Raw genomic sequence first — 12,530 nt, forward strand, 5'->3', positions numbered from 1 at the left:
TTGTAGAAGACTAGGCTCTGCTATCATTTTGTGGAAACCACAGCAAATTTTCACATGCTTTTGCCTAGATCCAGCTCCAGAGGTTTATGCCTCATGCCCCCCATCATTCAGTTGTTGTGAGTATTCTCATGAGTTTAGGCAGGGAAGCAAGGAAATGAGATTACCAATTTTGTTTGGTTTTCATGTGCTAACTACTCGAAAAGCACGGTGGCCAGCTCACGGACGCAAGCCGTGTAAGGGCGTGACCGCGATGTTCTTACGGTCTCTCTTTATTACTTGACAGCAAAGAATGGGCCCGAAACTCTGGGCAGGATCCTGACATGGATTCCCTCCATGGTGTCAATTTGCAATCTGACCTGTGTAAAATATGGATTCAATCTGTTTCTTTGATTTCTCTCTTAAAACCAATTGAATTTATGGCAATTCCTGGGAACCCTGCTATACAAACCTTCTATTGATGGCCCTAAGTGAACAATCCCACTTGGCCCAAACCCACCTAGCACTCCCCACTGGGTGAGTGCTTAAGCTGCAGGAACTGTGGGGCTGCAGTCTGGGCTCCAACTGTCCAGATCCATTGGACCAGGCCACCTGGAAAGCATTCTTAGAAAACTGACTCATGAGTCTGGAGAAGCTCATTTCAAAGTATTTAGCTAAGAATGAACATCCAAGAAACCCTAAAGTGAAATGCCAGAAAAGCCTGAAACTGCAGGAGGAGCAATGCCATCATTTTAAAATTCTTCTCATAAAAGGAAGCCACGGTGAGGAGAGTTGGACTTCTGTAACAGAAGAGGAAACAGACATTCCTTTCCAAACAAAGGAGGATCCAAAGAAAGTGAGTTGGGACCCAGCCATTAGTGAATCTTCCATGACTCAAATTGCACTTTGCACCTTGAGAGATGCTTATTCAAGCATCCCCTGTGAGAAGGTCATTTATTTTAAAAGAAAAACGAACCGGAGTTGCGAAATGTTTAAATTTATGTTAGACTCATAGGCTTTCCTTAGAGCACCGTTAATAGGCTCTCTTGAGAGGCGAGAAAAGATATTTCAGATGTTATAGAAACTCTGCACGTCATGATGACTCAGGAAAAATCATTCGGAAAGAGCATGGCCCTAACTAAGTATTTTGGCACTGCTTCAAAACTGAATCATTAAGGACTTTTCAAAACAATACTCTGTGTGGATAGTTAGCTATAAATTACAGACACACAATTTTTACCTATAGTAATAAATTCTACACTTATGTGCATACAAAGTAGATATGCATAACAAAATTTGCTACTATCCAACTAAGATATGTAATACCCACAAAATTCCCTAAATATATATACATATTTCCTAAGGCATTTTAGAGCCAAGCAATATTGGGTTACTAGCACACATTAGATAGTTCTCCAGCTAAAAAGCTAGCTTTGCAGAAGACTTACTTGCAGCAGCCTTAGCACACAGCACAGTGAGTTTTCTCCCTGGCCCTGCCACTCACCAGCTATGTGACCTTGACCATCAAGAACCAGAGTGCCTGCAGCAAAGGCTCTCACCATCTCTGTGCCTCAGTTTCTCATCTGTAAAATAAGAATTCTAATAGCACCTGGCCCTGGGGTTGTTAAGTGGGTTCATATATGTGAAGAGTTAATCAATGTAAGCAGTTAGCAGAGGGCAGGGCACAGAGCAGGCACCAAGTGTGCCTGGAAAATGGACTCAAATTCAGCAATGAGAGCCCAGGCCCCAAAACTGGGCTCACTGGGCTCAAATCCCAGGCAACACCCTTTGCATGGCCTTTCTGCACTTCACTCTTATCCTCTCTGAAGTGGAACAAAGAATAGTATCCACCTCATTGGTTTGTGGGGAAAATTAAACAAGTGCATAGCTCTCAAAAACTGAGAGCTCCAGTTTGGCTTTTACTTAACTGAATTTGCACTCTCCCTGTGAGGTGCCGGTTCCTTTGCCCTGGGCTGCAGTGTTTGAAGTCATCTTCTGTAGGCCTCATTCTGTCTCTTTTAAGATTTGGAAAGATTCTGTTAGAACTTCAAGATTTAGCAAGTGGGCCTTGCTATCCTTGTTGCTGTTGTTTTATTGTTAACATCTCTCTCTGATAATGGAGTGGATTGGTCTTTCCATTGGATGCCAATAATCCGCTTTGGCATCACTCATAATAGGCCTACAACCTCAGCGTGCCTACCCTGTGAAGAAGGCATGCCGTCTGCTGCACAGGAGCCCATTGCTCCCGGCTTCTGCAGGTGTGCTCAGTCCTGTTATTCCTAAATGGAACTGGCGAATCTGGGATCGGCAAACTGTGGCCTACGGTGGTTCTGAAAATAAGGCTTTATTGGAACACGGGCACACCCATTGGTTTCCACATCATCTCTGGCTGCTTTCTGTCCATGGCCAGGCTGAGTGGTTGCAGCAGGGAACACGTGGCCCATAGCCTAAAATATTTATTGTCTAGCCCTTTGGTAAAGTGTTTGACAACTCCTGGGCTAGGTTAGAACATTTTCTAGCGAAGTGAGTGTCTTAATAGAAAATGCTGTCTCTGTTATTTTTCACCCTTTTCAGGGCAAAATAAGAATGTTAATGTCATGGCAGCAATATATTCCAAACAGTTCAGAAAGCCTGAATCTGGTTTAGGTCTACAGTCTTTCTATCATTCACATTAAGTATCTTTTAGAGTGAGTTACATGATGAGTTGACTAATATATTCATCTGTCAGCAATTTAGGTAACGTGTTTTACCTCTCCTCTATTAGGAAAATGGCATGTCTTCAATACAGGAAAGTTTTTCTAATTAAAAAAAAGTAAATTAGAGTAGTAATCACTAAATCTATGTGACATGCAAGCTTATGTTTACATGGCTAGTTTTTCTTAACGTATATAATTTCTTAGCCAAGTATCAGAATGTGTAAGCATTATGGGGAGCCTCCAAAATCTGTGGAGTCAGCAGGCTGGAGACTCAAGGAAGAGTTGATTCTGTAGTTCCAGTTCAATGGCCATTGGCTGGCAGAATTCCTTCTCCTTCTGGGAAGGGTCTGTCTTTTTCTATTAAGGCCTGTGACTGATTGGACAAGGCCTACCCATGTTACAGACAGCAATCTGCTTTACTCAAAGTCTCCTGATTTAAATGTTAACCACTTCTAAAAAATACCTTTACAGAAACAGGTAAAGTAATGTTGAAGCAAATATGTGGGTAACATGGCCCAGCCAAACTGATGCATAGAAGAAACCATCACAGACCTGGATGACATGTACATACAGGACAATGCAGCTTTGTTGGAGAATCAGGAAGTAGAATCTGTGACTTGGTGAAATGTAGGATGGTCAGGGGAAAGGAAGCCTGGAATGTTACACCCCCTGAAATGGGCACACAGGGCACGAGGGTGGAGATGGGGACTATGGGTTCCAGGTTCCCATCACGTGTCAGAGGGACATGCTCTGTGAACAGGGGTTACACAGGTAAAGAGTTCAATAGGGAAAATTTGGAAGTTCTCACCAGGTAGAAGAGAAATTCTCATTCAACACACTGATGCAAAAAGTGTTTTAAGGAAAAATGCATTTAAAATATACACACTTTGAATCTTTATGTTCAATTAAAACACATAAGTGTACCTTCGGTTGCTATTCTTTTAGTTATGGCCAAAACTTATTTTGAGTAGGGATCTGATTAATAAAAATCTAAGTGCATTATTTGCATAATATATGCCTGATATCTGTGATGTCCCCTTTGAGTTTATTTAAAGAGTGAAACTGGTCCCATTCTTTCATTCATTTATTAAAGTGTAAAATTATTTGTTCTTTTTAATTTTTCTCTATATTAAACTTTGGTCTCAGCCACACCTAAGCTGACAGTAATTTCACTTAATGACTAGTTTTTATTGAGTCATTCTGAAGACCCAATTTCGTTTTCATGGAAACAAGCTTCTTATTTTTCATGCTCACATTTCATCAGGCTATACCAAATTTAATTATATTACATAATTCCAATAACAAATTCAGCTGGCAGAAGCAGATTAGTGTGCAGACTCAGCTGGTTCTGTGTGCTCCCACTTGTCCATGGGTGACAGCAAAAGGATGTCATTAACCATGGGCAAAGCTGGCCCTCGTGGCACTCAGCATGGTGTGGGCAGTGGCTGGGCTGTTTCCCCAAGAGAATGGAGAGCCCCAGAGAGTCCGATGCATCAGTTCAGATGAGTTAGGAACAGAGATACTCCTCTGGTGGGAAAGAGGCAGTGAGGAGTGGCATGCCTGGTGTCCAGAGAAGAGCAGGTCAGATATAGAGGGCCAAAAGGACAGAAGCTGATCCAAGGGAGTGTCCCACTGCTTTGACCTCTTGAGGACAGAAAACCAAGGAGTCTCATATAGGAAGTTATGTTGTCCCTGCCCAGTGGAAAACCTTTGGTCTGCTTGGGTGGCAGGGTGGTTTAAGAGCCATCATTGTAACCTAGATGATATCACCAGTTATGAATTCATCCATTATTACAACCTTCCATGTCCAAGCAAAATATGTTTACAAAGACCTCGCACCATGGAGCTGCCCTTGGATAGAAATGTCTCCCCAGCTCTCAAGTTAGGTGGTTTTGGAGGCTGAGAAGAGTGAGTGTCAGTATTGGGCATAGTTACCTTTACCTCTCAGAGCTCTTCATTCCGAGATTGGACTAGTCAATATACAAAAAAGCAGTTCTGGCCCACCCATCCCAGTTCATCAGCCACTTTGGTTCTGGCATAGACTTTCTTTGGGAAGTATACTAAGCTTGCATGACTATGTGTCCCCGCAGAAGCTCAGTCTCTGATACGTCTAGCAGCTGGTCCAGAGCAGTCTTAAAAACCAGGATGGTCCTGGCTGGTGTGGCTCAGGGGGTTGAACACCAGCCTGAGGGTCACTGGTTCAATTCCCAGTCAGGGCACATGCCTGGATTGTGAGCCAGGTCCCCAGTAGCAGGTGCACAAGAGGCAACCTTTCCCTCTCTCCTTCCCTTCCCTTATAAATAAATTAATCACTTATTTAAAAAATATATACAACTCTACTACAAGGGAAGGAGGGAAGACAGGGCTCATCTGTAAGGGCCAGTGTCCTGGACTGTCCTGAAGAACAGGCTATTGCATTTCCTAAGAGTCAGTTCCCAACCCTGCTTATTATCCTAATCATTAGACAGGGGGAGGGAGGGCTTTGTAAACACTAACATTCTTGACCCCCATCTCTAGATTTGTGAGTCCTGTAGAATGAAGGAGAGATGAGAAACACCTAGGTGTGTGAGCTGTGGTTTGGAAAACACTGCCTTAGCATCATCTGGGTCACAGGCAAATAAACTGGGGTCCTCTCAATTCTTTTGTTCTATCCTTGAGCATGAAAATTTGGGATGTTAAATCTGATCAAGTGGAGGAAGGTACCTCCTTTTCACTCTACTCAATTTCAGTTGCAATCTGGTCTAGATTGCTAATTTGTCTGCTAATATGTAGTTCCCACCCTACTGCCTTGTACACCATAACAAAGGTGTTCGCAATATAAACAGCTAATTCCATGGTTTGGTGTTGAATGCATATGCAAGAGGAGCAAGAGGGAGTTGCCCTCCCCACGCTACAATCTGATGATGGAAAAGAAGCTTGCTCTTTTGAGTAGAGTAGCGTGGACACTGAGAGTGACACTGTGCAGGGGGTCTTCTGAACCTTCCTCCTGTTTGCATCTTCCTCTGGAACTGTCCTTTTTCCCTGGGATTCTGTTGCTCAGCTGTAAGATGTGGCCTGTAAAGTCCATCATTCCTGAAGTCCTTCCCAGCTCTAGCAGTCAGCTTTCTTTTGTCCAACGTTCTGTGGAAACTGGATGGAGGAGCAACCTCACAAAGAGGCAGAACTTCATTAGCATTTGAATCTAATGGTTTTCCTTTTACCTTTTATGAGCTGAAGTCTGACATTTGAGTTAATGGGATGCAAACACCCTCAGTGGCCTACAGAAAGAAAAACCTTCAGAAGAAGGATTTTTGCTGAAACAGGGAATTGTTGAGCCTGTTTTGAACAGTGAGGTCAGATTCTGTGGTCTCTATGTCCCTCATAAATGTGTTTTTTCTGTCTCCCCTTGTAAAGGAAAGCTCTGTAGATCTTACTGATTCTTCTTAAGATAACATCTGATGACAGGATAGTGAGACCAAAAAAAAATTCTGGCAAAAATAGAATGTTGGCCCCTGAATAATAAAAATGCACATACCTCTGGCTTCTCACAGTCCATAAAATTAGCACCCACAGAGCTTCCTTTGGGGGGAGATTTTGATGTCTTTCAGTTTGGTTTGGTGTGATTCAGAGAAGAAATGCTGCATCTAAAGATGAAAACAACGCAGTGCCTGTGTCTGGCTCATTATAAATCTATTAGTCTCACAAGTCCCCAAAGTGGTTTAACTTTTGGGACTGAACAAATGAAGTAACTGTCAAGGCACAGCTTCCATGTGCTGATGGCAAAGGCTTGCAGTCCCCACCCAGGGCTCCAGGTTTCTGAAGTCTGCCCCTGTTCTTGCCAACCAACAGTCAGAATGGACTCTCAGTTCTGAGGAGAAAATCAAAGCCAATCCCCAGCATTGCCCCTAGAAGGATGCGTCCAATAGACCAGAGGTGTCAAATTCATTTTCACTGGGGGCCACATCAGTCTCACAGTTGCCTTCAAAGGGCCAAATGTAATTTTAGGACTGTATAAATGCAACCACTCCTTAACAGTTAAGTGAGAGCTCGGCGTTGCTGTCAGATAGAAACAAGGTGCCGGGCTGGATAAAACAAGGTGGAAGGCTGGATTCAGACCATGGGCCTTGCATTTTCCACCTGTGCAGTAGACAGAGGGTCCTGGTTTCCCCAGACAGCATCCAGAACATCCTGCAGACAGGCCGAGGTAGAGGGATGAGTGAGTGGTCAGTACCCACTGTCGTTTCTAATGAACTAGTGGACTTTGGATGGGTTTGGAGAGAAAGGGCATTGCTCTAGCAGGTAGAGCCATCTGTTTGTCCAATAACTCTGGCTATACCAACACCATTCACTTACATATTTGGTTACCAAGATCATTGGCAGAGCTGGACTTCTGCCTGTAAACTTGCCTGGAGTGTAGCTGGTCCCAGTTGACACAGATGAAACATCCTTTGACACAGACCAATAACACATTCCAAAGCAGTAGATAAAGAAAGCAAGCTAAGGGGCCAGATGGACATGGGAAAGGAGTTTCTCCCCTTCCTCATCCTCCCAAGTTCTCCAGCCTCCACTGCTGTGCTTCCCACTTACACTTCTGCTGACTCTCTTCTAGGTTAACTTACTGTTTCCCAGTGGAAATGGCAGATGTTTCAAACTAGCATCTGCTCATTGTTGGATATGCATTGTTATCTTTAAAACATTTCATGTAGAAGAAAAGTGTGGTAGATCTCAAATTGCTTTTCTCGTGTGAAAGTGCTATAGTGTCACACAAAGAAAAGGTTTTTCTGTCTTGAAAAACCATACAAACCCAGGGCCCATCAGACCAGGGGTAGCCGCCTTCACCCTGGGCCACCCATAGCTCCGTGTGCGAGTGTCCGAGTTCACAGACACGGAGGTCTTTAAAGATCATTGCCGAACCTGGAAGTGGATGATCTGATTAAGAACAGCCCACTTGGAAGCGGTGACAAATATACTGACATGTGAAAGTCACTCGCGCACAAGCCTGCTGATGCGGAGGAGGCACACGTGCTCAGTGCTGGATGTCCGTGCCATCATTCACTGCGGCCAGCAGCTCTCCCGACCCGAATCCAGCTGTGTGTGTGCACCTGATGTCTGTCATGCCTCCTTGTAGGGTCATGCCGGGACACGGGTTCTGCCCCGTCATTATTTCATGTGTTTATTGAGTTACGAAAGACTTCCTAGAAGATCAAGTTATTTATAAAAATAGAATAACAGATGCTGCCTTGAAAATTCAAAGAGAATAAGCAGGAAAAAAACTGAAACTGACTTCTAAAATGAAATTAGCAGTATTTGCTCTCTGAGTGACTCACTGATGCTAAGTCTATGACATCCCCCAGATGGCTCTGGGTGGGTCTCAGCCGTCAGCAGCAGGCACCGGTCCATGTGGAAGGGGGTGGCCTCTGACCCAGAAGGTGGCTGCCTGAGGGGTGCTTCGCCATAAGGTATTTTACTAAAGCCAAACACTCTTGTTGGAAATTTGTATTTTTCAAAGGAAACTTTAAATAACCAAAACCAAAATGTTACTACTTTTTTAATATGGAGGAGAAAGTTATTTTATCTGGAAACTACTAATGACTATTGACAAATAGTGGTATTGAATCTTGAACAAATGGTGCCAGGAGACCTTGTCTAAAATGTTGAGTGACAGCCGTAAAAGTCCATCACCTCTCCCAGCAGCACCGACAGCCCTGCTCAAAGATGTGCCCTGTGAGGGCAGCCCTGGGCCTCGGAAGCACAGGTGATGGCTGGGCAGCTGAGTCTTCCCGATTTGGCTAATTCCAGCTGCCTGCTCGGTTCCAATTGGCAGTCAGGGAAAACAGAACAAAGCGGGACAAGTGTGGCCCCTGGTTTGTTGCCCAGCATGCCTCGCTTCTGCTCTCAGAATCCTCAGAAAGCATGGAAGCTTGTGCAGACTTTGACTCTATCATGAGCTGCAATTAAGACATTTCCCCAGAGCTCTGTCTTTGAAAGCAGACAGACACTTGGCGCCTCCACATGCCATGTGAATGATCTTTGTTCAGGAGGATTTCTTAATGATGGGCAGTTAACAGAAGGGCAGAGAATGGATCAACCCAGTTGGAACAGCTTTAAGGTGGTGGAGACAGAGGACTTAACGAGAGGGTGTGAAAAGCCTGAGTGCAGCCAAGATGTCTTTGCAACCCCCATGCGGACACACCAATTATAATTTATAAGGCCACAGGGCTGAGAGAGCAAATGCAAGATATGGGAGAAAACGTAAAAGCAACAGGAAGCAACCTAGAGGCTCCAAAGGCAGAAGCATCACAGCCAAGGGGCTGAAAACCCATGCCTCATCATGAGGAGGAATAATTTACATGATTGAACATGAAATAAAAGGCAGTAATTTTATGGACTCTGAAAAATGGAAACATTTCCATGGTTGAGACAGAGCAATTCCTATAAGCTTAACATTGTTTTATGTGAACAAAACTTTGTATGAAAGGGTTTGCTTTTATTTTGTAATTTTCTCAGACACATAATAGAATTGTTTCAGGAGCAACCTTAGTATAAAATAATTCAAGGCTTCTACAAGTGACAGTGAGTAAAACCAGCACAGCGCAGCACAGCCTAGAGGCGCAAGGGATGTGGCAGGGCTGCGCGCAGCGCTGGGGTGAGGTCGCTTTTGTTTCCCATCCAGGAGGCATCATCCGCTTCCCTCTCCTTCCACCACTGACTTAATGTTCACAAGAGTCTGAAAATGGCTCTGAAAATCAGACCCATTGGAGAACTCGAGGAATGGCACTGGTCATTTTGCTCGGAAATCTCAGCAGGACGGCACACCTGGCGCTGGCACAACCTTGGGATGGTCATGGCCCCCCTGGAGCACGGGACCCAATCCTTTCTGCCTGTCTCCTTACTTGGATGTGCATTTGCTCCATACTGTGATGTTAGAGATTCTAAAAAGACATTTACAAAGGCATTGCACTAAAATGAAAATGTTTGTTCTAGATATTGAATCGTCAAATTGCTGAATTTAAAGGTTACATATAAACTGTCTGTCCTCAGTCATGTTATACACACACACACACACACACACGTACACACACTGAAAGCCAGGGCAGGGGGAAGAACGGCAATCAGGAAAGCCAATAAGGAAGTGAGAAGCAGCGGGGGTCAGTGGGAGACCTTCAGCATAAATAAAAAGGACTCTGCACATGTAGACTGTAGATGGGAAATAATGGCAGCTGCTTCCTGCACAGATGTGGCCCTCCTCTCCCAGGGAGGTGGCATCATCCCTCACTGTGTGTTTCTTTGTCACCTCCCAGTTGGTCCGTGGGGAACTGGAGTACCTGCAGCAGGACATGCGGTGGTGGAACACAGAGCCGGGTGGTCCAGTGCATGCGGCGGGCCCACTACAGATCAGAGCAGGTCTTGAACAGCCTGTGCCCCCAGCCTGCCCCCTCCAGCCGACAGGCCTGCCACACCCAGAGCTGCCCTCCCACGTGGAGCATCGGGCCCTGGGCAGAGGTAACTTGGGCAGGATTGATGTAGAGGGCGGTAGCTGGGCCCCTCATGTGGAACACAGAGCTGGGTTATCACCAGGCCTTGCAGCGTCTGTGGCCTGGGTCCCCCAACAAGGTCCGATGCATTTTGCTGGGAGCTGATGCTTACTCTTCCTGTGCAGTGCTCACGAACCTGCGGGAAAGGGTGGAAGAAGAGGTCCGTGGCCTGTAAGAGCACTAACCCCTCAGCCAGGATGCAGCTGCTGCCTGACGTACTCTGTAGCTCAGAGCCCAAGCCCAGGACTCATGAGGCTTGTCCACTTAAGCGGTGCCACAAGCACAAGAAGCTGCAATGGCTGGTGTCCGCCTGGTCCCAGGTAGGTGCCCCTGGTCCCAGGTAGGTGTGCCTGGTCTGGATTTACCCAGCTCAACCACCTCTCCCCTTGGGGCTACATCTCCCCACCTGGTTTCACTGCTTCCTTCTACTCCTCCTCTTCCCTCCTTTCTCCTCTACCTGAATGGAGGCCCACCCTCCCCATTCAGGCCACCATCTGGGCTTCAGCCAACCTCAAGGCATTCCACTCCCACACATGTCTTCCAGCTTCCAGATCATGTTCTTGAGCAGCCCACCCAATGGCATCCAAAAGGCCATCGCTCAGTTGGCACTGAGATGAGGATGGGTGGGTGAGCAGGGTACAAGTGTGAGAGTAGAGGACATTTGTCATGTTGACAGTGGGGTCCTGGGGGCCCACCTAACCCCAGAACAGCTGCAGCCATTTGCCAGAAAGTGCTTATACAACACAGAGCAGGAGGAGAATGCATTACCTTGGAAAGCCAGAGGACCTGTTTACTGAAACCAGTGTTCACGGGCAGTTCTTACATTTGGGGAAGAAAGCACTCGCGTTGGGTTTGCTGGAATCAACACCTTGTGCAGCCAAAGGCCAGGAAGCCCCCTTATTTGCACTATCCGGGGACTGCCCTGGCCCTGCTATGCTGGAACTAACAGGAGTTTGTAGTGTTCCAGGTTTTATAACAAGCTCTAGCCCAATGGAGGGATGGTACAGCCTGTGAGGGTGCAGGTGGAGTTGCTGCCTCTGCCCAGCACAGCCTCCCACACCAGGGAGGGGACACTGGGACATGTGCAAGTGCTGCCTGCAGAGCATATCAGAAGCTCCTTAATTGTGTTGTGGTGTGCACCAACCTGGAGGTAGAGGTGTCAGTAAACCCAGAAGGACATTGGAAAGTGAACACAGCAGAGAATGACACTAGCACCCTGCCAATGCAAACCCATGGGAACGGGCATTGAGAGACCTCCCCCCAATTCCAGAACTGGCTGTCTGTTTTCCCACAGCACCTGTGCAAAGAAAGCACCAGACTCCCTGACCTCAAGCTCCTCAGGGGCAGACAGAAGGCCTCAGTCCAGCCCACACCAGGAATGATGCCTTGGTCAGGATGGGACATGAATCAGTCAGTGAAGGGGTGGCTTGCCAGCCAGGGCTTTTAACTCCTTTTAGACACTGTTTCAGTTTGCCACGGAAATGTGAAAATGTGGTCGCTCACTGAAGCAAGCCTGCCATGGCTAAGGAAAAACTCCAGGTTCTCTGACCTGGGACACAGGAGTGTCAGTTATCTCCTAGGATCAAATCTCACTGTTCTTAGGAGGCCGAGTCCATTGGTAGGAAGTGACTGGGGCTGTACAGTCTGTGGGTGGTGTCCAGGTGGGGAGTCCTCGCCCTGAATATTTAACATGCACACACACAGAGCCTCAGCTTCTCTCTTAGGCTGGGCCCCAGCCAGCGACTGAGAGCAGTCCCCCAGCTCTGTCTCTGTATTGGCCTCAGGACACCCACAAAGCACACCTATAAGCCACACCTAAGCATGACAGTGTGAGGCCAGAACCTGGACAGGTGTGGCCACACTGGCTGTGCTGCTTATGCAACCTGCAGACACTGTAGAACAGATAGAATCCCCCATCGGGCTGAGCATCACCCACTGCTCCAGCACAAGCCTGCACCTTCGGACTCTGGGACCTCTCCTCCGAGGCCCTCCAAGCCCACCAGCCCCCTGGTACAACAGTGGGCCTTGTCTTTCTGTGGCCTGCCTATGTGCCTCTGCCTGGCCCAGAGGTTCATCCAGGGCCCATTCTGCATGTTCCAGGGCATCCCACATCAGTGATCACTGTGGCTAGGAGCACACCTCCGTGGGGACAAATGTATTAGCTTGTCGTGTGTGCTTACTCTCTTCACAGGGAGCTCGGAGCTTTCTGGGGAAGACTTGTGAGCCCTGGGTTTCCTCTGCCCCTGCTTTAGGGTCCAGCCTCACACTGCTACCGGGTGGTGTTAAAGCACGGAGCTCTGAGGGTCACCTCCTGTCCTGTGTATTAAATTTCAGTGCATTCTCA

At 46.7% G+C, this 12,530-nt stretch overlaps 1 protein-coding gene across 5 annotated transcripts in view; it reads left to right on the forward strand.

The window, feature by feature from the left end:
• The window catches only part of ADAMTS16 (ADAM metallopeptidase with thrombospondin type 1 motif 16), a 127,365-nt gene that overhangs the window by 104,539 nt on the left and 10,296 nt on the right, over positions 1 to 12,530 (forward strand). For 4 of the 5 annotated variants that reach the window (XM_045848302.1, XM_045848304.1, XM_045848305.1 and 1 more), the window contains 2 exons: positions 9,953 to 10,154; positions 10,312 to 10,506. In XM_045848302.1, coding sequence (XP_045704258.1) covers positions 9,953 to 10,154; positions 10,312 to 10,506 — 397 coding nt within the window. Of the gene's footprint in view, positions 1 to 9,952; positions 10,155 to 10,311; positions 10,507 to 12,530 lie in introns of those variants that run through there. The other variant, XM_045848306.1, reaches the window with a different exon arrangement.

Source organism: Phyllostomus hastatus, unplaced genomic scaffold (genome assembly GCF_019186645.2).
Source record: "Phyllostomus hastatus isolate PE091 unplaced genomic scaffold, TTU_PhHast_1.1 phas_contig_58, whole genome shotgun sequence".
Classification (NCBI taxonomy): Eukaryota; Metazoa; Chordata; class Mammalia; order Chiroptera; family Phyllostomidae; genus Phyllostomus; species Phyllostomus hastatus.